Source organism: Periophthalmus magnuspinnatus, chromosome 24, assembly GCF_009829125.3.
Source record: "Periophthalmus magnuspinnatus isolate fPerMag1 chromosome 24, fPerMag1.2.pri, whole genome shotgun sequence".
Taxonomy (NCBI): Eukaryota; Metazoa; Chordata; class Actinopteri; order Gobiiformes; family Gobiidae; genus Periophthalmus; species Periophthalmus magnuspinnatus.
In genome coordinates this window covers 16,916,875-16,940,688 of record NC_047149.1, presented here as the reverse complement: position 1 = coordinate 16,940,688, position 23,814 = coordinate 16,916,875, and the positions used below count along the sequence as shown (strand labels likewise).

The following is a 23,814-nucleotide window of genomic DNA, read 5'->3' as shown; positions in this document are numbered from 1 at the left end:
AACAGAAAGAGCCCAAAGACCACAACAGTACTGTTGAACATAGATGCAGAAAAGGCCTTTGACTCTGTCTGTTGGAATTTTTTATACGTGACTCTGGAGAGAAAGAGATTCAACATCAAATCTGTAGAAATTATAGATAAATAGAAATCTGAATGGAAGAATCCATTTAGAAAGGTCAACAAGACAGGGATGTGGGCTCTGTCCATCCCTTTTCGCTCTTTTTATCGAAGCCTTGGCACAGACTGTGAGGCCAAATCCTGTCATAAGATAAATAATTCAGAGAGTCAGATTTTAATATTCAATTACACTTCCTCCTAACATAAAAAAAAGCATTTGAATTTAACTGGAAAATGCAATCCATTCAGTATTTAGGGCTGAAATAAAGTGAGATTTTATAGATCTGAATTCTAATTATTTGCAAGTGCAGGAAAAGATACTGAAAGATGCTTTACGCTTCATTTAGACTAGCTCTAGAATGGATATTGTAAAAACAAACGTCTTGCCCAGGTTTTTAATTTTTATTTAAGGCCCTACCAGTAGAGGTCACTAATATGCAACTCACAACTTGAAATAGGATTGTGTCTAGATTTACTTAGGATAACAACGAGACACCCAGAGTAAGATCTAAAACTTTATAACTGCCCAAAGAAAAGGGTGAGATGGGTTTACCTAAGTTAAATACAATTTTACCTCACAAAAGACACTTGTACTGCTGGTGTAATACATATTATACTGTGAAATTGAAAGGTATTGAAAGTGGTAGTCTGGAGGGGCCAATTCAAAATAAGAATGGAGATAAAGAGTTATATGAAGAAAATGAATCATATTTAGATGTTATAACAAATCATACATTAAATATATGGTTCAAAATACTTTAAATACACCAGATTCAAAAGTGTGCAACAAAATTAAAACTGATATCATATGACAGTCAATTCAAACCAGCCAAATATAACTAAAATGATAAATACTGGACAAAAAATGACTGCCCGGTGTGTTTTGGAGAAGCTGGAGAGCTTTTAAAATTTCACAAAGCAATATCAACTTGGAAAACATGATTTATTCAGGTATCTGCAAATGAGAGATTTTCACACAACAGAAATACAAAGGAACTCCTCCATAGAAGAGAAGGGTGTGATTCAAACAATAACTAAAGCCTATAAAGATAGTAATCTCAGAATAATTACAGCATTATATAAAGCTCTGACAAGTAATGATTAAAAACACTCTAAAGGTGAAGGGGAATTGGGAAAAAGAATTGAACATAAAAATTGATGACAAAGCCTGGTTGACTATGTGGAGGTATCATCACTCCACCACTAGCTCTTGGGCATGAGGGGAGTTTGCCTGGAAGAACCTAATTAGATTTTTTATTACACCTAAACTAAAGAGTAAACAATTAAAAATGCATCAGATTTATTGGTGGGAATGCAGAGAAATTGATGTGGACCATTCTCATATATTTTGGAAATGTTCATGGTTTGTGATGTACTGGGGCAGGTGCTATACACTATACAGTATATACACTTTGAACAAATATATATTTTGTTGTCATTAACTGACCAAAAACTCAACTTGCCCTCAAAGGATCAGTGGACATCAACAATAAAGGACATCTATCTAATAAAAAACTAAAAACTAAAAACTAACAGACTGAGATTACAAGATGCACAAATGAAAAAAAAATGTACACTGATATTATATGCAAAAGTAGAATATCCAAGTGTCACAGAGGCTTCTGTTTTTTGCTTTAGCTTTTGTTATATTCTTATTATGCCTGTACAATTGACAAGATCCTATAAAAGTGACAAAAATAGTTTTCTAACAATATTCTTTAAAATGCTTTTCTCAAAAGGCTGCACACTGCAGATCCAATGCTTTAACGGACATATATCAAATCATCCAAGCATCATTTTCACTGATGACTGCCTGTGTCCACCGGGGATCTTCGCCTGAGGAGGACCATTTCCATGCCTGCTTGGTCCGAGCCCTCTGGACGCTGGTCAATAACTCTTATTAAAAAGCATGTGATGGATGACAGCAAAACAATGAAGAGGGGGAGAAATTGCCAGGAGGACAGTAGAAAATAGTGGAATATGACGGCGATATTACGATAGGAGAAGGTCTAGGAGAGATGGGCGGATGCATTGACACGTAGCCCATGGGAGTCTACCATTATACATGCTTCTGTCAGTCAAGATTAGCGGTATAATTAAACTCCTGTTGTGTTGTGTGTCTTTTTGTGTGTCCTGGTGTGTGTTGTTTTCCTGCGTGTGTGTGGGAGGGGTCCGTGGTGACAGAGATTGATGTAGAAGGGAAAGCGGGCCATTATGGGGTAGAGCCAAAGCACTGATAGCCTCCACACCTCTCTATGTCTTCAAAGTACTAGCCATTTCATAGGCGTGGCAACATGGACCCCCAACATTCATGCATATAGTAGTCTATAAATGCACCATATTGGTATTTGTTTATTTGGACAGAAACATCGACATATGAAATTATAGCCAACTTAAATATTTGTGGAAATGAAGTAAAAAGTCCTCAAAATGTTGTATAAAACAGCTGAAATGCATGACTAAACAGAAAGGCTAACCCCATTTGTTTTGAGTGACAATGGTCTTTTTAAAAATAAATTCCCATTAAATTTATCTTACCGTACTTCTACCTTTAGGCCTACTTGTTCAATACAATACACATTTTATCTGGCGTATAGTAATGAAGATTTGAGACATCCAGGTATTTTCAGTCACCCACCTAATTTTCCATGTTTTGTTCTTGTGCATTGTCTAATATTGTGTTGCCCTAAAGTGGTTTTAATTGGTCGGAAACATTGTGGTGGACTAATTTGCCTGAGCCCAGCCCCAGTCACAGTGGGATCAACAGAGAGTGAGGCTAAATTACGTGTCACTCATAAAAGGGGCCAATCACCTCTGAAGCGTTTGACTCCAGGACTTTTTTTATTTTTAATTTTTATTCTGCCTCGTAATTGACGGATAGTTGAAAGAAATGTTTAAAACGCTACATGATTTTTTAAACGCACTCTGTCCACTTTCAAATTACTCTGACTTAATAGCGAGCCCGCAGCTTTTAATTAATCAATGGGAATATAATGATTATCTTGACAAGTCAGACAGGCTCCCGCTGTGAATGGAGAGTGAGAGAGGAGAAGGCAGAACAGAGAGGAGAGAGTGACACTGATGATTACCGATGGTTAAAGGCCACGGTCTGGAGCAGCTGCCGCACATCGACCTTCTGCCGCTGTTTGTGCGCCGCTCTCAGTGAAAAGAGCCTCGCCGCTCCCCTGCCGAGCACCGCACCAGCGACGTCAAGGCGCACGCACGCAGCCACGACGGCCCCGGAGACTCCAACTGAGTACTTTCAAGATAAGACCAATACAATCAGATAACTACGAACGTAAATTGTATCAGCATCTCATCTCCACGCTGTTTTGAGTGACTTCACATGCTGATGCTGATGCGCAATTACATCCTTGTGTCTGTTATATTGAAAGTAACGACTAATATGTCTGGTTTGAACTAGCCATTTGAGTAGTTTTAACATTAATTAAATGATCAGGTTCAACATTTGTCACTTGTCCCCCATCTGAGGGTGTAACTCATCTGAAAACCACCACTGTTTCAGATTTTTATCACTATTGTCTGATTATTTGAGGACAGGGCAGACAAATTCAGATGATAAAATGTTGCAGGCTATTACATGATGAAAGATCCTTGCTTTGAAAAGACAAAAAGAGCTGAAATTCTGAATAATTACTTACCAGACCCCAATAGCGTTCCCATCTCTGTGCGTAATTTGTCCTATGCCTTCCCATCTCTGCGCGTAATTTGTCCTGTGGCTTATTAGCACAGTTATTATTAGTACCCACACAAGCTCCCAACACCAGCCCTCAGAGACTTCACAATCCAGCTTCAAAATCGCAGCATTTCACGTGGCTTTTATATTGAAGAGTCCGTCCGGAAAGGGCGCTGCGCACTGTCCCGTTTGACTTGACAGCTGGCAGGCGGGAGACGCTCCTCTCGGCTGTCTCTCTCGGTCCGTTGGTCCATCCCGGTTCCCATTGTCTTTCCTCGTCTCTCCTTCTCCACTCCCTTGAAGACACAACACGGGGAGCACTCAGTCAACTTCACCGCTGTTTTTCCTCTCATTTCGCTTTTCCGGACATTTACTTTGAGTTATATTTCCACCCTGACCCCGTCTCCTCCATCCCGCAGAGTGGACTAAGCCTCCGAGTGTTTACCCCCGACTGTGGTGGAGGTTTTACCCGGGGAAAAGGAGGCAGTGGATGGGGCTGGGAAGCTGAACGAAGACGGGCGTGTGTCGTGGAGCTAATTTAAGAAGGATGAGCTGAGAAGGACTTAAAAGAGGGGGAACAGTGTGCCAGTTTTTCTCCGGAGAGTGCGCATTCAAACAATTTTACGCGCGGTATTACACGTGGAGAAACGTAGCATAAAATGACCGAAATACAACTTTAAAGTGTGGCTTAAAACAGCTCTTTTTGTCACTGAATTGTCGTGGATGTACCCCAAAAGGATGCCACTGTGACTTCCCCTGAGAGAAGAGGGAAAAAAGGAAAAAGAGGAGGCGAGAGGAGCCAGCTTATGAAAGAACGAAGCAACACTTACACTCTTGTTTTTTCGCGTTCATTTCAAAATTAATCCCTTTAAAATAGCTGGTGAATAACATTTATAGCGTGATTTAAGTTAGTGGGCATGTACAACAAAACGTGATCATCCAAACTCCTCTGTTTTAAGTTATCTGTTTCAGAACGTGCTGTCAAGGATGCAAGTGGACATGAAGTGGACTTTAAGTGACAATTAAGGCTTTGTAGAAGGTAACAGAGGTGGGATTTTTGCTCCAGAGTGCAGTTCATGCTTTTGTGTGTTGCAGAGTTAATCAAAATGCACACCACTTGATCAAATTGGATTGCCTGGGAAGCCAACCAAGTCTGATTTTGGACCACAATCATCCCCTTAGTCCATTTTTGATCTCCGACTTTTTGCCAGCGGGAAACCAGGTGCCCACCTACCAAGCGTTTTACCTGTCACAGTCCCTTGAATTTGGAGGAGTTTTTCTCTAGACAGGAGCAGTGCTGTGTCTTCTGTATTTGTGCTCCAAGTCCCCCTCACTGGGCTGACAGCCAAGCAGACATCCCTTTGGGGGGTGCCTCTCTTTGTTTTGTTTTTTTTTCCTGCCTATCTTTTTTGGGATTCAAGGGTCCAGCTGGAGATCGGGGAGTTAGTTTCGACCGCGCCTGAACCACTGGGGAGAAGGAGGCGGACGCCATGGGGTGCTGTAGTGGCAGGTGTACTCTCGCCTTCATCTGTGGAATGCAGCTGGTAAGTGCAAGATCAATCACACCGAAAAAAAAAAAAAATTCAAAAATGTCAAATTGCTGACTTTTTTTGCTGCCAACATGAAAGCAAGTTATCATGGTAAATCAGTTCTGAAGCACGGACTCTTGAGTGATTAAAAGCTTGTTATTCTCGGTTCTATGACTTGGAACAAAAGTGGATTGATAGTTTGGTGGAGAAGGAAAGATGAATTGTCTGCAGGTCTTGTATTAGAAGTTAACAGATGCGTAAAAGGTCATGATACAAGGTCTGATGTGGTTTTAGTGATGTATAGCTATTGGCTGGAGACTGTAGCCGCGAAACTGGTTCAAAGGATTGATGGAAGGAGCAGAGGACAACCTGGGGCAGATGGATGAAAGGACGGAGCAGGTACATCATGTGATTTATGGAGATACGTGAAAGGAGACGAGACGCCGATTTGACAGAAAACTAACGGAGCCACTCCCCTCCCAGTCTGCCTTTGTATGCCTCTTCCCTTCATCACCATCTGTGTCAATGCAAACCAGTGCCAGGCCAGACAACAGGGTGGCTCTGCTCATGTCTGCTAATAATTTCACTTGTCTGTAAGGTTGACTAGTGCTATGGAAAGTTGCTATGAAGTCCCAGCATGAATAAATGATAAAGCTGGTGGGTTTGTTCCAAGAATTGTCTTGGAATGTATGATGTTGTTTTTCTGTGGCATTGTTCAGATGATGATTAAAGCAGCATAGCTTTTAGGCAAAAGTTGATGATGTCTTAGTAGATGAAATATTTTATTTCTTTAGTCCACTACACCCTCATTGTTCAGATACCGGTATTGAAAAACAATCAGGTCTCATACAGATTTTTTTCAGCGACCCCCATCTCTACAGACTATTCTTCCCCTCAAATTGCATTCAAGTTTATTGTAGTTACAGGCAAAGTAAGGATAGAGGTTTCAGATCAAAAAGTCAGTTTTGTTCCAGTCATGCCTTGTTTCTCAACTCTACTTTAACATTGCCTGAATGGACTTTAAGGATGAAATTGCGATGGTCATTTGCTCCCAATTTGAAGCTGAATAACAGGGTTATCAGCTGCATTTCAGAGAAAAAGTCCACTCCGTATTTGTTTTTTCAGTCACAGTGCAAAATTGCCTCAGCTCTGGCTTCAATAATCCAATTTATTTTTAGATATTTTAGAGGAGTTTTTAGTGAAGTTCAACAAGGCTATTCGTTTATCGGTAATCTCTATTTCTAACACTACCACTGATGGAACTAGAACAACTAGGTGTACTAGAAAAATATATAGTTGAGGTTCTAACTAGTGTGATTATTGACATTATGTGGTCATTCAGATGTCAGTTAGATACATTTTCTTACTTCCAACATTATTTATTTTCTCAGATTGACAGATTTTTGCTTCAACCAATATGTCGTAATTTCCTCAGATTAAAAACTAAATTTCAAGTAGATATAAACACGTTGCTTGATAGTGATTGGTTTTGATGAAATGCCATTGGATTTTGCTATTTTTAAACCCTCCAAAAATTGTCAAAATGGGTCTATTTTTGTCTTTAAAAGTTGTATTTGTTCTAGTGTCTTCAAGGAAATTTTGTCCTGACCCGCACTGACAGCATGAGTCAGGCTTTGTCCAGACAGCCAATCAGCATTGAGAATCTCTGCACTATGGTCACTTCTTCAAGGATGTGATTGGATTAGTGTCCGCACATTAAGGACCTATTTGTATCATGATCTGTAATTATAGATGTGCCGCTGCCGTATAATGGTCAGCTTTGTATACTTTGCTTGTGTGTGCATGTTTTAGCTCTAGATCAGTACTAAAGATAATGTATTCTACTGTTCAGATCCACTGAATGATCCTAATGTTGTCCCCAGAGTATTCTTAATGGGCAGTGTGGGCTTTATGGATTTGACTTTGTTTACACATTGCCAACATTTTGAACAGTGACAGAGATTCCTTCTTTTAAAGTTGTTCGCAAAGAATAAGTCAGATGAATATTTTGTTTCTTTAATATAACATGCACTAAACATCATTTGACATTTGCCTTTATTGACTATGTAGTAATTATATCTGGCAAAGATGTGCTATCAGAGCATTGGGGTTGTTTGTTTTAGAAGAAAGTGTACATTTTAGGTTTAAATGTACACTTTCTTCTAAAACAAACAACAACCCCAATGCTGTGATAGAAGAAGAAAGTGTACATTTTAGGTTTAAATGTGCAAAAAGTAAGATAATAGTAGTATTATCTCTTTGAAAAAAGATAGTTTTGGATTAGCATCATGTAAAAGATTGTGTTTTATTGTGAGATAAGGAAAAAACAAGTTTGGCTCAAGGTGTAGTTTTAGTGCATTCTTTACCATTTTGAGATAAGGCACAGTGAATGAATGACTACTAATTCTGCCGTCACAATGAGAAGGTCTTGGGTTTAATTCCCAGGCCAGGTTGGGTATTTCTGTGCACCTGCATGCTCTGCGTAGATTTTTTTTTTTTTTTTTTTTGCCCCCATTAACCTAAAATGTTCACAATTGGCAAATCCTCCAGCCAGGTACTCCTTACCATTAACTGAGATCTGAGTGACATTGAAGGATGTGTCAAATTTACAGGACAAATTTCCCCATGCCTGTAGGGACCGTAGCCTAACCTAGAAACTTGACTAGAAATATAGAGCATTTATCAATTAGCTTCTGTTACAAGAGTCAAGGCTTTTGTAAAACTGAGTTCTTCTGGTGTTTTTAATTAATTAAATTCTACTCTATTTCTGTGATGGGAACTATTTTGTAATTTTTTATAAAAACAAATCTGGAATCTCTGAATCGCTGAAAAAGTCAAAGCCAGTAGTCAATGTGTTTTCTTTATCAGCTTGGGAAATATCTTTAGTCTTAGATCATTTTGGCTTTGTGAATAGCATTTTTCCCTTTCAGCACATATGTCACATAGAGAATCTTTTGTGATCTACTGTACAGCATTGTATTGTTCACTCCCGTGCCCTTGTGGATTAAACTTGCGATGGGAAATTCTTGTCTCACGGTTTTGTCTACCGGTCTTGTACAGTGAATATGTGTAACTAAAGTCCTATTGTTACGGTAGCTGTTACCATTGAGCTGTTTGTGTTGACACATCAAGTGCATAAAAGAAAGTAATTTTCTACGCCATATTAACGTACATGACCCTTGTTTGTGGCCTTGCTATGAATGATCTATTGTAGTACACGCTCGTATCAAAAGAGGAATGACGGCTGGCATATAGAAGACAGTGAAGCGTTGCATTGTGGGACAAATGAGTGCTGTGTCTGTCGGAGGTGAGGGAGAGAGAGTGGAGATGCTGTCACAGTGATAGTCATTGTCTCTAATGCGCTGGAACTAATGCTATGCCATAGTCAACAACATGTTTTGCTCTGTTAACCCTTGTAATAGGGATGCCAGCTGATAGTACCACAAGCAGCGCTGGAAGTTCTTAAAACTCCACTCTCCCAAAACTTACACGTCTGTCCAGGAACTAGTGCATGTTGAACAAAAATAGTCTGACTGTAAACGAAAAGACATTTTGAAGTGCGATATATTGCTAAATTAAATATAGACAACAAACAATAATATGGAAACTAATTTATGCCACTGAAGCAATAACCCAAGAGCAGATTTAAACCACCAAACTATTCTACATCTACAGTATTGTTAAAAAATTCAAGAGCTGCAATATATAAATAAACAGGTGAATTAAACACTTCAGTACTTTGTTTGCATCTGTAATGGGTCAGAGAAGTTATTAATTCAACTTTGCACTTCTTAAATCTTATTGTATCACCAAAAAATAACCACAGATTTTCCAATAGCACAAAGAAATTGAACGATAAGTTTATAGCAATTATAGTGATAAGGCTATAAATTTAAATATTTGTTTTAAAGTATTTGTATGTGGCTTATAGGGATGGTATGAGAGATAACATGTCTGTTGTCTGTAATGTAGTGACCAAAAAAAAGAAAAAAAAAAAAATGAGAACATTATTCTCAAAGGAATATCTTGTGGCTGTTTTATTTTGCAGTGGCTTGTGTCATCAAATGTAATGATTTATTTGCTTAATTAAATAATATGTAATGTTAGTAAGTGGTTGAAGTTGTAGAAATTATAACTGACACCAGAATAACACCTATAGTCCCAGTATAGGAGTAATCATAATATTAGTCGCACTATACATACTGGTGTTAAATAGGTTACTGTATTAAGTGGTGCTATTTCTATTTTCAACACCATTTTTTAAATGTAACATATAATCTAACACAAATGCATTAGTTTTAGTGGGTCAGAATACAGCAAGATTTCCTCAGCATGCATAGGCGTTGTAATTTATAGACAGAGCATTTCCCTTAGGACTATGGGTATATTCTGTTGCCATATATTTTCCTTTTAATACCACAAGCTGATAGCATCACCAACCTCAAAACCGTACTCTGCAAACTCCCAAGTTCAGCCACGCTTAGTTAGCTCTGGAACAAAAGCATCCTGACAGTAAAATCCATGTTTGTTCATGCGGAGAAGTGGATTTTTTCCTGTTTTAGGAGTTTTAATAATCTAGCAGCTTGTGTCAGGACTGCGGTTACCCACGGCTACAACCGCACTGCAAACAGCCCCTTTTATTTAAGTGAGCTAATTGACCACAAATTAAAAGACAACCCCATTTCCACTCTTCACTTCGCCCCATCGAGGGGTAATTGCTTTTGGTTATGTTTGCATCTACTTAATACTTGACCTCGCGGGCAAGTAAAAACAATGCAGGGCGAAGTGTGCTTTATGCGCTGGAACGGATGTCTTTGTTGAATTGCTAATGACAGTTTCTTCATTAGCAGGGTAATTAGTAAGAGAAGTCGCCCTACTACAGATGAGCAGAAAAGCAATGGTGCGTTTCACAGTTTTGACATCTTTGGAGCTGAACTGTGGAGACATGGATCAGCATCAGTCACACTAGAGGAATTTTGTCAGCATGTAGTTAAGATTTACAGTAGATTCAACATTAAAATGGTAAGAGGTTGCCAGTTTAGGGAATAAATTGTGGTTATTAAAATATTTGTCATTTTACTATAAGGGAGAAAAAACTTGTATACATATGATTCACTTTGATACAAGCTGTATCTGTAATACTTCACAGAATATTCCTTTTGTTCAGTAGGAGATAAGGAGATTTGAAACTAATCCATAGTGTTTCTCTATTTTCTTCTATCAGGAGTATATACAGAAATAATTATTCAGTAGAGAATTAATTCAAGCTAATCATTTTTTCTGGCAAAGGGTCTGCCACTTTCTTGTCTCTATGGAGATGTTCTTGCTCTGCCATGAATGGTGCACAGTGTATATATATATATATATATATATATATATATATATATATATATATATATATATATATATATATATATATATATATATATATATATATATATATATATATATATATATATATATATATATATATATATATATATATATATATATATATATATATATATATATATATATATATATATATATATATATATATATATATATATATATGTAAAATACTATTTAACAAATAATGTTTCCTCTTTCCTCTTTGATGTGTAATCAAATTGAGTTGCCTTAGATTTCTATTCTCGAAGCCATTATTAAAACTCTCTAGCTACGAATATTGCAAGTACATGTATTTCAGTTTTCCATTCTGCCTTTCTCTGTGTAGTGCTGTTGAAAAAGTTTGAAGTAAAGAAGATAAAAGTCGAAAAAGACACCCAAGAGGTTCCAAACTGTCTCCCTCAAAACAGGTTTGAGGATAAAACATTTGAACAAATCAATATAAAGCTGACGTCGGCAAGGCTTTACTAACATATTTATGTTATTTTTTTTGTTTTTTTTCTTTCATTTTTTTCCATTGTGTTTTGGCATTAGCAAATCCATCCAGGGAAGATTTGATATGCTACTCCAGATGCCCTTCCACAACGACATATATTTAATTTATGCAGCCTTAGGTTGGGCAAAGGGTCACCAGCATCCTGACTGGATTGACATTTAGCATTTTTACAAAAGCTGTAATCAGAAATTTGTCATAAACATTCAACAATGGAATGATTCTGGTCGAGTGGCTGCTTCTTATCACTTCTGCTTTCTAGCCCAGTAATGAAAAGTAAAAACACAACCAAATAATAGTAATATTTTTTTGTGCATTTTCACAATATTAATATGAGGTGGCATTGTTGGTATAAGTATTGTCCTGGATTGAATTTGTAGTTTTTACGGAGCATATCTACACTCTAGTCCAATACTTTTTCACAAAGCTAAGTCAGTTGTACATTGTTGTGACACACAATTACACTTTAGTCTAGTAACTATTATTTCCTGTCATGGCACAGTTTCCATCTGTGAAACGTGGTTATACTAGTTATACATAGTTTCACATTTTATCTCGTCTTAACAAGGAGGATGACCTTTAGATGACAAAGCGGCCTTTAGGTCCAATTTTTCTAAAGTTTGCAGCGATCATAGACACAAGAGCCTTGTCTGGAGGAAATGAAAATAAGATATGAATGGAGCTGCACAGTTTTGGAAAATTTTGATTAGATTTGTGATATATGCTTAAAAAATAGGATTCTTTTCAGAGTGGACATTGTAAACAACTCCAGGAGCAATAACATTTGAGAGAAGAAATATGAACCTGTAAACTAACACAAGTATCACGTGCAATTCAGAAGGTTTGTAGAGGCCAAACCTACAGGTAGAACAATATTTTTCTATGCAAAGACAGGATATTTTTTGTTTTCTATTATCTATATTGTGTGACCATAATATGAAATTAAACTTATAAAGAGGCTAGAACAACAAATGCCATCATGTTTACCGGTAGCCTCGTGTACACTCATGCAGACAAGGCCACATATGTTACTGGTGACTCACTGTGGGATGCTCTCATTGCTACTATATCTGTCCAGGCCACCCACCAGCTGCTGTCACATACATGATGACTAAATCGGCCAATGGCGTGATAGGTTTCGGGAATGCTGCCACCGCCCTCGCGTGATTGGACGATCCGTTGGAGCGTGTTGCTAGTGATTGGTGGGTGTTTGTGTTGATAGACCCTTAATTGTGTTGGCGGTGTGTGTAATTGAATGGAGTGATGGGAATTACAGCTTTTGCAATCAGATGTAGTGTACAATTAAAATAGGATAGTGATTTACGGGCTGATGCACTGGGGAGGCTGTCAACAATGATACAGACTGTGGGTAATCTATACAGTCTTCCCTTGTAAATAACAACGTGGAGAAGAGTAGATTTTGGAGCGGGTGGGGGGGCACAGTAAGGCTTATTGTACGGTGGCTATAGAGGCCATAGTGACATAGTGTTTGTCTGTCTGTGGCAGTCCATTATGGTGACATTTCCACCACTGAAAGACAAAATGAATAATTTACCACCTGGAAGATCCAACGTGAATACAGAACACTGTTGTCACTGTGCCTCAGCCCTGTGTGTAACCCAATGGTAGAATGTTGAATTTACTTTTCCATACTTTTTCATACATATGTTATTTTGTGTTTAAATATATGTATGTGCTGTATAGGTAAATAACAGTTTTTAGAGGGTTAGGATTGGTGTAGAAATCCTGAATTCTCTTCTTACGAATGCATTGCGAGTGGTTTGTTCTCCAAGTGATGCATGTAAATTTGCCCATTGTTAACCTTTCCATGCCATCTTCGTGTCTCCATGCAAATGTTATTGATTTCCCTGAATAATCTGCAATATAGCATTAAACATATGTACCTTTCACTTTTATTTATCATTGAGGAAATAAAAATGAAAAAACACGCAGATACAGTATGATTTATTACTTAGTCTCGTGTCGTCGGCATCTTGTCTCCGAGATGTCTCCCAAGTCTCAAGTTTAATGTCATACTGTGGAACATTTCAAAGTAGTAACATCTCCACGGAGACAAGCAGGTGGCAGAACCTCTACCAGAAAAGTTACTTAGAAAGTTTTTACAAAGAAAGTTAGTAAAATATGACATATGACAATGCTTCATCACTCCAGTTTCTTTCCATTTCTTATATTTAAACAAAGATCATTAGACCGTGACACATTTTTTATTTTTCACACTTATCTCCACCACAATTATGTAAAAACAGATTTCCTTCACTTCCAATAGAACCCCCATTTCCTGGCTATTCAATTATTCCAAATGCTGTGGGGGAAATTGCTTGCTAAATAGAGATAAATTGTTCATGTAGAAATAAACATACTTTTGCTCAGTCAGCGTCCAGTCCAGTTCATCTCAATTTTCAATGTATTATTAGAGCTTTCACTGGGCTGCCGCCTCCATAAGCACCTAACTCTTCAGTATATGCTGTGTTTTATTTGAAATCCACTGAGGACAAGTCATCACATTGATAAAAATAGTTCCTCTGTGTCTATTCACTGGACCCCACACCATCTCTCTTCATGGCCTATAGATTTTCTGTCGTAAAGCAGGATTCTGAGTCTCTTTATGTATGCCCACACTTATATCTGACCTCCTTTCTCTCTATCCTTTTTCTCTCCCATCTCTAAAGCCATCATCGCACCTTGGCCTTTGGCAGTGACACCAATATGAAATAGGCACACGCAATAAGGTTTTAGCCCGCGGCCCTCTTAAGTTCGTCCCATTGAGGCCAAGTCTTTTAAAGTTGCAGACATCAATGCTGGGGTCAGTGCGGGGTGCAGTGGTCGTGCAGGTGAATCTGACAGTGTGCTCCAAGCTGCTGTAAAAGTACTATTAGTGTTATGTGATAGAAGGGAGTTCATTTCTGTCTCGGATTATCGTAGGTTGAAAACGGGAATATCTTTATGACTGCAACCATAAATTCAGGGAAGTCAATTACTATGCTTGCATAACAAATTCAACTCTGAAATGGGGTGGTCGATATTGCAAAAACAAACAAATGGAACAAGCTAAGAAATCGAACCTTTGCTAAATCCAGTCTAGAGTAAGTTCACAAATGTGCAAAACACTTCCCTCTGCACATTTTTTATAAACAAAATAGTCCTCCTGCTAAAATTGGCACAAGAGTGTCCGTTGGCGTTGCTGCATGTTTGTTTTGGTTCGTTTGGATGCTTAACCTTTGACCTCTGCCCAAACCGCAATGCTGCCCTGTGATTGGTGTGAACCGCTGATCGCACTTGCGGGAGCCTGACCTGATATCACAAGCATTCATCTTGCTGCCAAGGTTACAGGGCAATCACTCCATACCTCTATTTGAAAGACCACATTGCAGGTTTGTTTTATTTTTATTTTCTCAATACAGCTGAAATATACTGAGGGACAATCAGTGAAGACAAAGAGTGCGGATTGTGAGCAGTTCTGCAGAAGTAATATCAGCAGCAGGTGAGGTTTGTGAGCCTCTCCCAGAGCAATTACTGTGTTATTGACAGTCAACTGAACACTTTAGTTAGCTGTGGGCTCTGCTGCCTTCTACGTGCACTTTGTCATAGCTATAAAATGGATAGCTCTGGTCGTAATGTTAATAAGTCTACTTTGAATTTTCAGTAAGAGCAAACTCAGCCAAGTCCTGCTCAATATTTATTAATAGGAGAGCAACAGCGAGCCAGCGTGTGATAATGTGTGATTAATAATGAAGTGTTTTGGACTCAGATGATCTCAGAGAAAATGTTGTACCACTTTATTACCTGGAATTTTAAGTGAAGCGCCCAACCTCCACTCTGGATTTATACATCAGCTTATTATCACACTAAAAAGATTCAATCAAGTCTTGGCACTTTAAAGTCTAACCAAAGTCAGAGGTGTACTATTACTTTTTAATGCCATTATTCTTGTAAGCCCGATGCAGTTACCTTGGTGTTCCTTTTATCTTAAATAGATCAGATAGACAGAAGTTATTCGAAAAATCTGGATGCTCATTTAAACATGTATTGATTTGTGAAAAAAGACATTATTTTACCTTTCCTGAATAGATTTAGAACAGTTTTCAAACTAGAAAACGACCACATGATAGTATTAAAGAAAAAGCAATATTGTTTTTTGTTGAAAAGCCTTTTAATTTTCACTGTGGCATCAAAATCTGTAATGATTATTCAGTCTTTTCCTAAGTAGCAAAATTGGGTTTTAAGTTTAGGTCTCATGACAAAAACAGAATCAGACTTGCACCATTTTGTTTTCTCCAGAGTTTCAAAAAGCGTCAAAATGTATTCAAAGCAAAGTGTGTAGTTACTTTTATTTTGTATTACCGCAGTGTTTTTTTGAAAGAAGTGTTGAAGGATTTAAATTATATGTGAAGCAGTCCACATGTCACCATATTGCTTGTAGACTGATTGAAATGCAATATCTGAAGGGTACTTGTGATGAAACCAAGTCTGAAAATTGCCAACACTGATGCATGTCCAAAATAGCTTTCCCCTGCTTTTAACACAGGCTAAATGTCTAAATATCCGCTGGTTTGTTGACATGGCAAACCATTATCCCTAGAGTCACCCGGAATCCCAGTTTGATGAAAAGTGTCTGCGAATTTCACATCTAAATAGAATCACTAATGAAATCTCCCAACATTATTTACAAGCACCCTCCAGATGTTCCTGTGTTGCATCTAATTTGATTTGAAGCTGTCAGAGATAACCAATTTTACACTGGGAACATCTGCTAGACCACGCACAAATCACTATATGCAAGTCCCTACTATAGCGCAAAAAAATCTGGTTTATTATGATGGTAAACGTGGTGTTGGCTGCTCAGGAAAGCCAGAGATGCCAGGTCCAAAAGTGTCAGCATAAAGTACATAATTCTGCACAGCGCAGTCAATACATTAGGGCTTGGAACGGACCCAAGCGGTGAAATGGAAAATGGTTGGGAACGTGTTTTTTTTAAATGTTGGAATGTGTCCAGAGGGCGAGAGGAAAGCAGTTTGAATCTGGCAGCCTGACGGTCGTGGTGCGTCACAGAACTACAGGAGGTGGCAGGCTCACATCTACCCATGATACTCGGCGCATTGATCTTTTAAAACCTTGGTATTTTGCGAAGAGGGGAAGAAATTGCAACCTGTTTTCCTAGTTAACCTGTCTTCCACACTAAATCAGTCTGGGTTTTTCTTCTCTAAATGAAGCAAAGACGTAAAAACACCCAATCACTTGGTTATATAAACAGCCCATATTGCGCATAACATTAGCAGAGTGTGTATTATGGTAACAGAAGATAAGCCGTGTGCAGTATATTTTCTAAAAGGGCAAAGGCCTCGCTGAATGTGGGAAATGGGATGTGCATAAACAAGATGATTTTTGGGAAATTGTAATTGACCTGCTGTGCTGTCAGTGTGTAGGTAGAAAACAAGTCTGTTTATCTGTAATCAAGGTAAATGCAGGGGTTATCATCCATTACTTACATAAAGGCACAATGCAGGTAGGGAGTCATAATACTAATGGTTTATTCATAAATAAATAATTCAATATATTCAATAGAGAAGTTACATAACACGTAAAAAATTGCCTTTGCTTTAGTGACAACAGGCACATTATAGGGGGCAGATGCATTTGCCATAAGATTGCGCACACATGAGGGATTTTATTTATTATTTATCCTTGTGTTTCTATATAACTAAAAAAAAAGTTATGCACTGAGTGTGTTGAGTGCTTATCCACTGATGCAAAGGTTGGCGGATCAAATCCCGCTCTTGACATAAACATTATTGGTAGAGTGGTCAGATCCACTGACCCACAAGTTGATGGTGCGATTCAAGCTCCCACAGATGAACGCTGTTGTTGTGTCCTTGGGCAAGACACATAACCTGTCTCAACCCCAGTCTCTAAGGTACACTGGCGTATGAATGTGTGTGTGAATGGGTGAGTGATACCTTAATGTGAGACACTTTGAGTGCCTTGAAAGCTGAAAAAGCTCTTTATAAAAATATGACCATTTACCATTAGTTCCTTAATCGATTAATTGGTCAATGGTGCCTTAATCGTCCAAAAAATGTTTCAGTTGGCTTAGATTATAAGGGTTTATATGGAACAACAGTGAGTTGGTTGTTATTTATATGCATTAATTGATTCACAAGTTTAATCTATTTTTATATAAATATGTTGTTTCTTAGTATTTTTTTCTCTCCGTCTGCTTGTGAGTGCAGTTTGGGTCAAACACATAGAGATTTTGTCACATTCCCTTTTTAGTTGTCTACAGCCCTGAAGTGTGGTGTTTTGTGAAGCTGTTTCAAAAAACCTGAAAGAATTACAGAAAAGACAAAATAAAAAAGCAAGGCCATATTTGTCAACTGTATTGTATTATTTATCATCAAAATCTTGTTTCTTGTTTTCTCTTGCAGAAAATGTTTCATCCAACCCCTACTTCCAGCATTATATTTACCTGAATACTCTGCTGTTCAGTGTTATACAAACTAAATATCTCCACTGCCAGTATAAAACGTATTCTGCTGGTATGTTGACCTAAGACTTGATAAATATTAGCAGTTTTATTACCATTTTCAACACAATGCAGCCAATCCATACAATAGAAGTGAACTGAACCTTTGCGAAGAGCCTAATTTAATGTCTTTAACGTTGTGCCCATAAATTTGAATGATCACTGCTTTTGTTGCTGATGGCACGGCCTGTAAAACGCTCTATAGACGCTGACCTTTCATGATGCCTTCCGTGTGTATATTACATTGACGCTCTGCTTACTGCACCTACCGCGTCTCGCTTCCTTACTTTGGAAAGCTTTCCCATAAACCACAATTTTCCACAAGGCTTGTTTTTATTGTAACAAAACTACATGGCTTCTTCTCTGCAGCCAGGATCCTGCCTCGTCTTGTAAAAGCGTCCCGACACTCATATACAGGGAGTAAATCCGTGATACAGAATCAAAATACGCTGTCATCACAAAAACAGAGTCTGGAAGTGCGGAAGGAGTGGAACGAGAAGGTTAAAAAACGTATTCTTTCTGTAGGCTCGGAAAAGCTGACTCAATCTATATTCCTGCACAGCTCAGTGGAGGCTTTAAATTGAACTCTTACACAGTCGGATTATTTGTTCTAAAGTCTCAGTGATTCTGACACCTATACTATGAAATCACATCCACTGCCTGTACTACTGTGGCACCCTTTCAATGCAGCAGTGTACTACCAGGGGCGCTCTGTTTAGTGCACCAATGGAACTTAATGGTTGGTGGTGGTAACATTGTCTGTTATTTAACCTGTTTTTATCAGTTTAAATCAACCTGTTAATTAGTAGAAATGTATGAACAACAATTAACAAGTGCATAATTAGGCCTGTCACAATAAATACTATATCGATTAATATAATAATATTTTTTGGGGGTCAATATTTATCGTGTGCACATTTTCTTTGCACTACCGAAATTTTTGGTTATTTTTTTGGCTATTTAAGACATAAAAAGTTGAATTAATAACTTCTATGACCCATTACAGATGCAAACTAAGTACTGAACTGTTTCATTCACCTATTTATTTATTGCAGCTCAGGGTTTTTTAACAGTATTGTAGATTTAGAATAGTTTTTGTGGTTTAAATCTGCTCTTGGGTTATTGCATCAGTGGCATACATTTTTTCCAATATTATCATTTATTATCTATATTTTCTTCAGCAATAAATCACACTTCAAAATGTGTTATCGTGGCAGGTCTATGGATATTTCAAAACATCAAGTTGAGCTCCAATTTTTCATATTTGTTTGTTGCAGGGCTTGGTGATATGGCAAAAAAGTATGCAAAATCACAATATTAATCCTTTTATTGATTGACAATTTCCCATGTAATTTGATTGGTTTTCATAAAAAAAAAGAAAAAAAAGGGCTTTAAATATTTCTTTCAGTTTTAATTTCATGAACATAAACTTGACTTTTGCTCATTGCCATTTAACCTAAAATAGTCTAATTTATTCCTCCAAAGTGTGACCTCTGCTCCTCACATGCTTTTGCTTAACGGAGAATTAGCTCTAGACTTCTCGAATAAAAAAATCTCATAGCATATTATTGAAATGTTCAAATCGTATTAGATCATGATTTCATTAAAAAGTGTTTAATTGCACAGAAACAAACAGAACTTTCCTCAACGCCCCTGGTGCTATTGATACTTTATCTGATCAGTGTCACTATATTTTTCACAACCAACTCCAACTGTTATATTTGTTATATTAGAGGACAATCTGCATTTTCTGTCTTATCATGCCAGTAAATTAGGTACCACTGCAAGTATCGTTGAAGCCAGGACCTACAAGATATTTGTCTATTAACTTGAAACTGGATTGTTTGACTTGACCTTGTCTGTTGGATGTTCCTGCAGGGCTATTGTAGGTGTTCAAATAAGAGTTGGTGCCAAGTTTGTCTGGAAAAATAGTGTCTAAAGCTTACCTGTGGATTAATTTTATTAGATGTCACTCATAAACATTAAACTGGAGAAGAAGCCGACATGTCTTTAATACCAAAGAAAGAATTTATGACCTGTAAGATGTAGGTTTAGACTTAAATTTAAATCGGCTTATTGGTATATAAAAGTTTTTGAGGCTGTCAATCTTGGGAATCTTCACTGAATTAAATTTGTATATCTACTAAGACTGAATAAAAAACAATCCAAACAAAAACATTTAAGCAGTACAGTTGTGATTATTTACTTGTTTAATAGAAGGCTCCTTTTCAAAGTTCGCATTTAAACACAACAAGCGTCAGTCCCTCCTACTTTCTGTTTGAATGCAGGTGGGTCTGGAACCAGATAAGGTGCAGCAAACAACCGTCCTAACTTGGGACGTGACAATCACAGCTAATTTGTGCCACATGTCTCTCAAATGAGGTCAAAGGTCTCCTCTGAATATTCTTGTATAATTCGAAATGAAATATTTAACTTTTTACAGTTACTTCTTCAGATTAACAGATGTCTGTGTAATCCCTCAGTCATCCAAGTATGATCCATAGTAAAAGAAAAAATCTGTTTTGTCAACTGGACAAAAACATTGTAGGAGCTTCTTCAATTCTGTTCACTCCTACAATCTTTAGTTCAGTTGACAAAATTGAACTTTGAACAGATTAACAGAGTTTAATGCTTTGTTTGTTGATTCTGCAGAAGCATGCTGTTTCTGTCCTCTGTGTTATTTTGTTCTTACTTACTCACTCGTAAGCCACTAGACAGGATGTGGTTCCAGTATATTGTAAAAGCGTGTGGTCTTGGCTGGCTGAAGGTAACTAAACTACAAGGTTAACACTAGTTCTTAACATTATAGGACAGGACATTTGGTTGTTGGCAAATTAAATTAGGTATGCTCATTGTGACCCTTAAAATTGCATTTTTTATTAGACTTTGATATATCTTGCAGCCTCATTTCTACCATGGTGAAATCATACCCCTGCTTGGCCAAATGAGTACAAATTTGAGAGTTTTGCCTGTAACTCACACACACTCCATCGACAAACAGCAGATGGGAGTGAGGCAAATGACCCAGACTGGCTTTTGAACCCAGGCCACTTCATCCAAGACTGCTCCTCCAGATGTGCTGTCGTTTGGAAGATCCCTAGCGCATCTTAAACTTGAAATCATGGATAGAATGTTAAATAGAAATTCTGAATACCATACATTTTGAAAGCTTCTCATCACAAATGCTGGTATTTACCAAATAAACAGATTTATATCAGTTTAAATGCCAAGACATTTCTAAGCCTTGCACAGTAATCCCCATTTACTGATGCAGCCTTTCCAAGAAATGTTCCACCGTTTTGCAAAAGGGTCATGATCAAAAGCCAGCACCAGTTCATTTTGGTTTTAATCACATCAACCTTTAACATTTAGGGTAATCTCCAAGCCATCATATTATCCCACATACTTTTCCCTGTGTTTAACATTCAATTAGTTAAACTGAAAAAGCTACTCTGACTGCATTATTTTGCTATTGCATAATTTGAACAATCCATAAATAATTTCCAGACTCGAAACCGTGCATTCTCCCCCACTGCAGAATTTTATGTTTGTTTGTTTATGTGCTATGTTGGTTCATTGCTACATTATAGGCGTGCCATGATTATTACTATATCCACTCGTTCAGCACATGAAAGATTATTATTTTTGAGGGTCTGTATTTATCGCGGGTACTTTTCCTGGTACTAGTGGGGAACGTTTTGTTATTTTTCTGTACTACAATGAAATTTGAGCTGTAGAGGGTTGAATAAATGACTCATTAAGTGTTTCATTTAACCATTAATTTTTTTCTGCTTATCCGGGGCTGGGTCACGGAGGCAGTAGTCTAAGCAGGGACTCCCAGACTTCCCCCACCGCAGACACTCCGGTGGGACCCCGAGGTGTTCCCAGGCCATTTATTTATCGTCTATATTTTCTTCAGCAATATATCATACTTCAAAATGTGTTACCGTGACAGGCCTACTGCTTGATAGACCTGTATCATGGTTGTGCATTTGAGATAGAAGTGTCTGAGCTGTCATTCACTTACCTGTCATAATAACTTTGATTCAACTGAGGGAAAAATGTGAACTATGCAGGCTATTTTTATCATATGTTCAAAAAAATGAGCTACAGTCAGTTCATCTGGTTTTATCTTGAAATACTTGAGTGTTACCCATTCTCTATAATTATTATGGAACCCAAGAGTCTTTACGGTTTTTACTGAGATTCGTTTGGCAGCCTACTTTGTTTGAGTGACAAGATAATGATGGCTAGCTTAGTCTCAATTTGTCTTTTCAGTGATATTCTTTAACCAAATACCTTAGTACTACCTTAGTCACTTACAGAGAATTATCTACACAAAATTACAACTTTCTGTTTAAATTCTCCAAGGCATTTGGATTAGTGCTTCTAATCTGCACCTTACAAGATAATCACTGCTTTTCCCAACTGTTTCCGACAGCAGCTTGTGGCTAAACACAAACTTTGGCGTCAATGGGCTCAATGAGTTTATTCGGTAATGCAGTTAGCGCAACAGTTCATGCTTAAAAATAAGTTATCATCTCTTTTTTTCATCCTATGTAATACGTTTTTCTGTTTGGTTAGTTAGAATAATATTGTCTTCTAAAAGTAGATTCGATTTTTTTTATTTCTTTCATTACTTCCTTTTCTTGGGTGGAAGTTTGCTACAAAGTTTTTTCATCTGATGCAATTAAAGTGGGACTGAACACTTAAACTAAACTGGCGAGTACCCTGAGGACTAAAGGGATGAGTGAGGGGTTAGGGTTAGGAGGGGCGGGGTCTGTACATATGAAGAACAGTGCGATTGGTCTAGGTATCCACACTTCAAACTCCAGCCCTACAGGTGCCAGGTGTTTTTAATCAGAAACACCTGGCTGTAATCAGGGCAGCCTTGCATGATGTCACATAGTACTTGGTTGTAATGGCCACTGGAGGCACTGAAATTGCTCAAAATGGCTAGAAACTGTAGATAGTGCTATTAAAACACCATATACACAGTTAAGTAGGGAAAAGTGGATTAAGTGGATTCTGTTGCTTTACATTTTTGTCTAAACCTATACTTTTTTGGGACGATTGGCAGCTACACATTCTCATGCCTGAAAAGTAACTGGTCTTTGGTAAAACTATTTGTCTTTCTAAACTTGTTTCTAACATTGTTCTGTTCATCCCCACATTCCCTGACCCCAGCTCCAAAATGTCTGCTAGTTTGTGCCTCCGCTCCCGTAGGACGAGCCAGCAGGGGGAGCTGTTGGAGGGAAAGGTCAGTGGGTGTATTTGGGGCAGATTTGGTGCAGTGTCTGAGATGTGTATCGAGCTCTCCCAGGACGACCTTGGTCCTGCTGGCAGATGTGGTGAAATGTTTGGGCCAAATCATGCTGCCTCAGTAAGTACTGCGGCTGCTCGCTCCTCATTAGAAATACATGCCATTGATTTCAAGAAGACACTTACGCCAAGCTAACCTGTAAAGTGATGTTGTGTGATTTTCAAAGCCGCTGTAGATTAGACAAGAGGCTTTGCTCCACATTTTGAGTGAGCGCATATAATTATGAATAGAATTTAATTACATTTTCAAATTCAACATTTTTGTAATCAATCGTGATTATAAATTAGATGAATCACACAGCCCTACCCCAATGTTCAAAGTTACAGATGGCCAGTGATGTCAGGAAAATTGATTTTGAACAGGTTTGACAAGAAACTGAATAGGTCTAAAGATCTCTGAAACTACAGCTCTTGCAGGGTCTGTAGTGGTGAATATCTGTCAAAAGTAGAATGAAGAAATGACAGGTGATGTATGTGATGAGTGGTGGTCCTGGTTCAATACAGGCAGTATCTGTATCAGTACCATTGAGAGGTAACTTCTGTTCACACAACTGGGATAGTTTAAATCCACAAGTTACTCACCATGAGTCAATCTGACTGAAAGCACTGAATCACATAATATCACCAAAATAGCTTATTATCACAGGGACTAGATCACGACTAGATTTTTGTTGCTTTATTTCCATATCACCCAGCCCTACCATCAGTAATACAGGCTGAACTACCAA

The 23,814-nt window shown here is 37.9% G+C and overlaps 1 protein-coding gene across 1 annotated transcript in view; it reads left to right on the top strand.

Annotated features, from left to right (window-relative positions):
• The first annotated feature begins 4,004 nt into the window (after positions 1 to 4,004).
• Positions 4,005 to 23,814, top strand: part of nkain2 (sodium/potassium transporting ATPase interacting 2) — a 131,505-nt gene continuing 111,695 nt past the window's right edge. Inside the window, exon 1 of the mRNA XM_033991332.2 lies at positions 4,005 to 5,357. Within this exon, the coding sequence (XP_033847223.1) occupies positions 5,304 to 5,357 (54 nt within the window). The 5' untranslated portion in view covers positions 4,005 to 5,303. The remainder of the gene's footprint in view (positions 5,358 to 23,814) is intronic.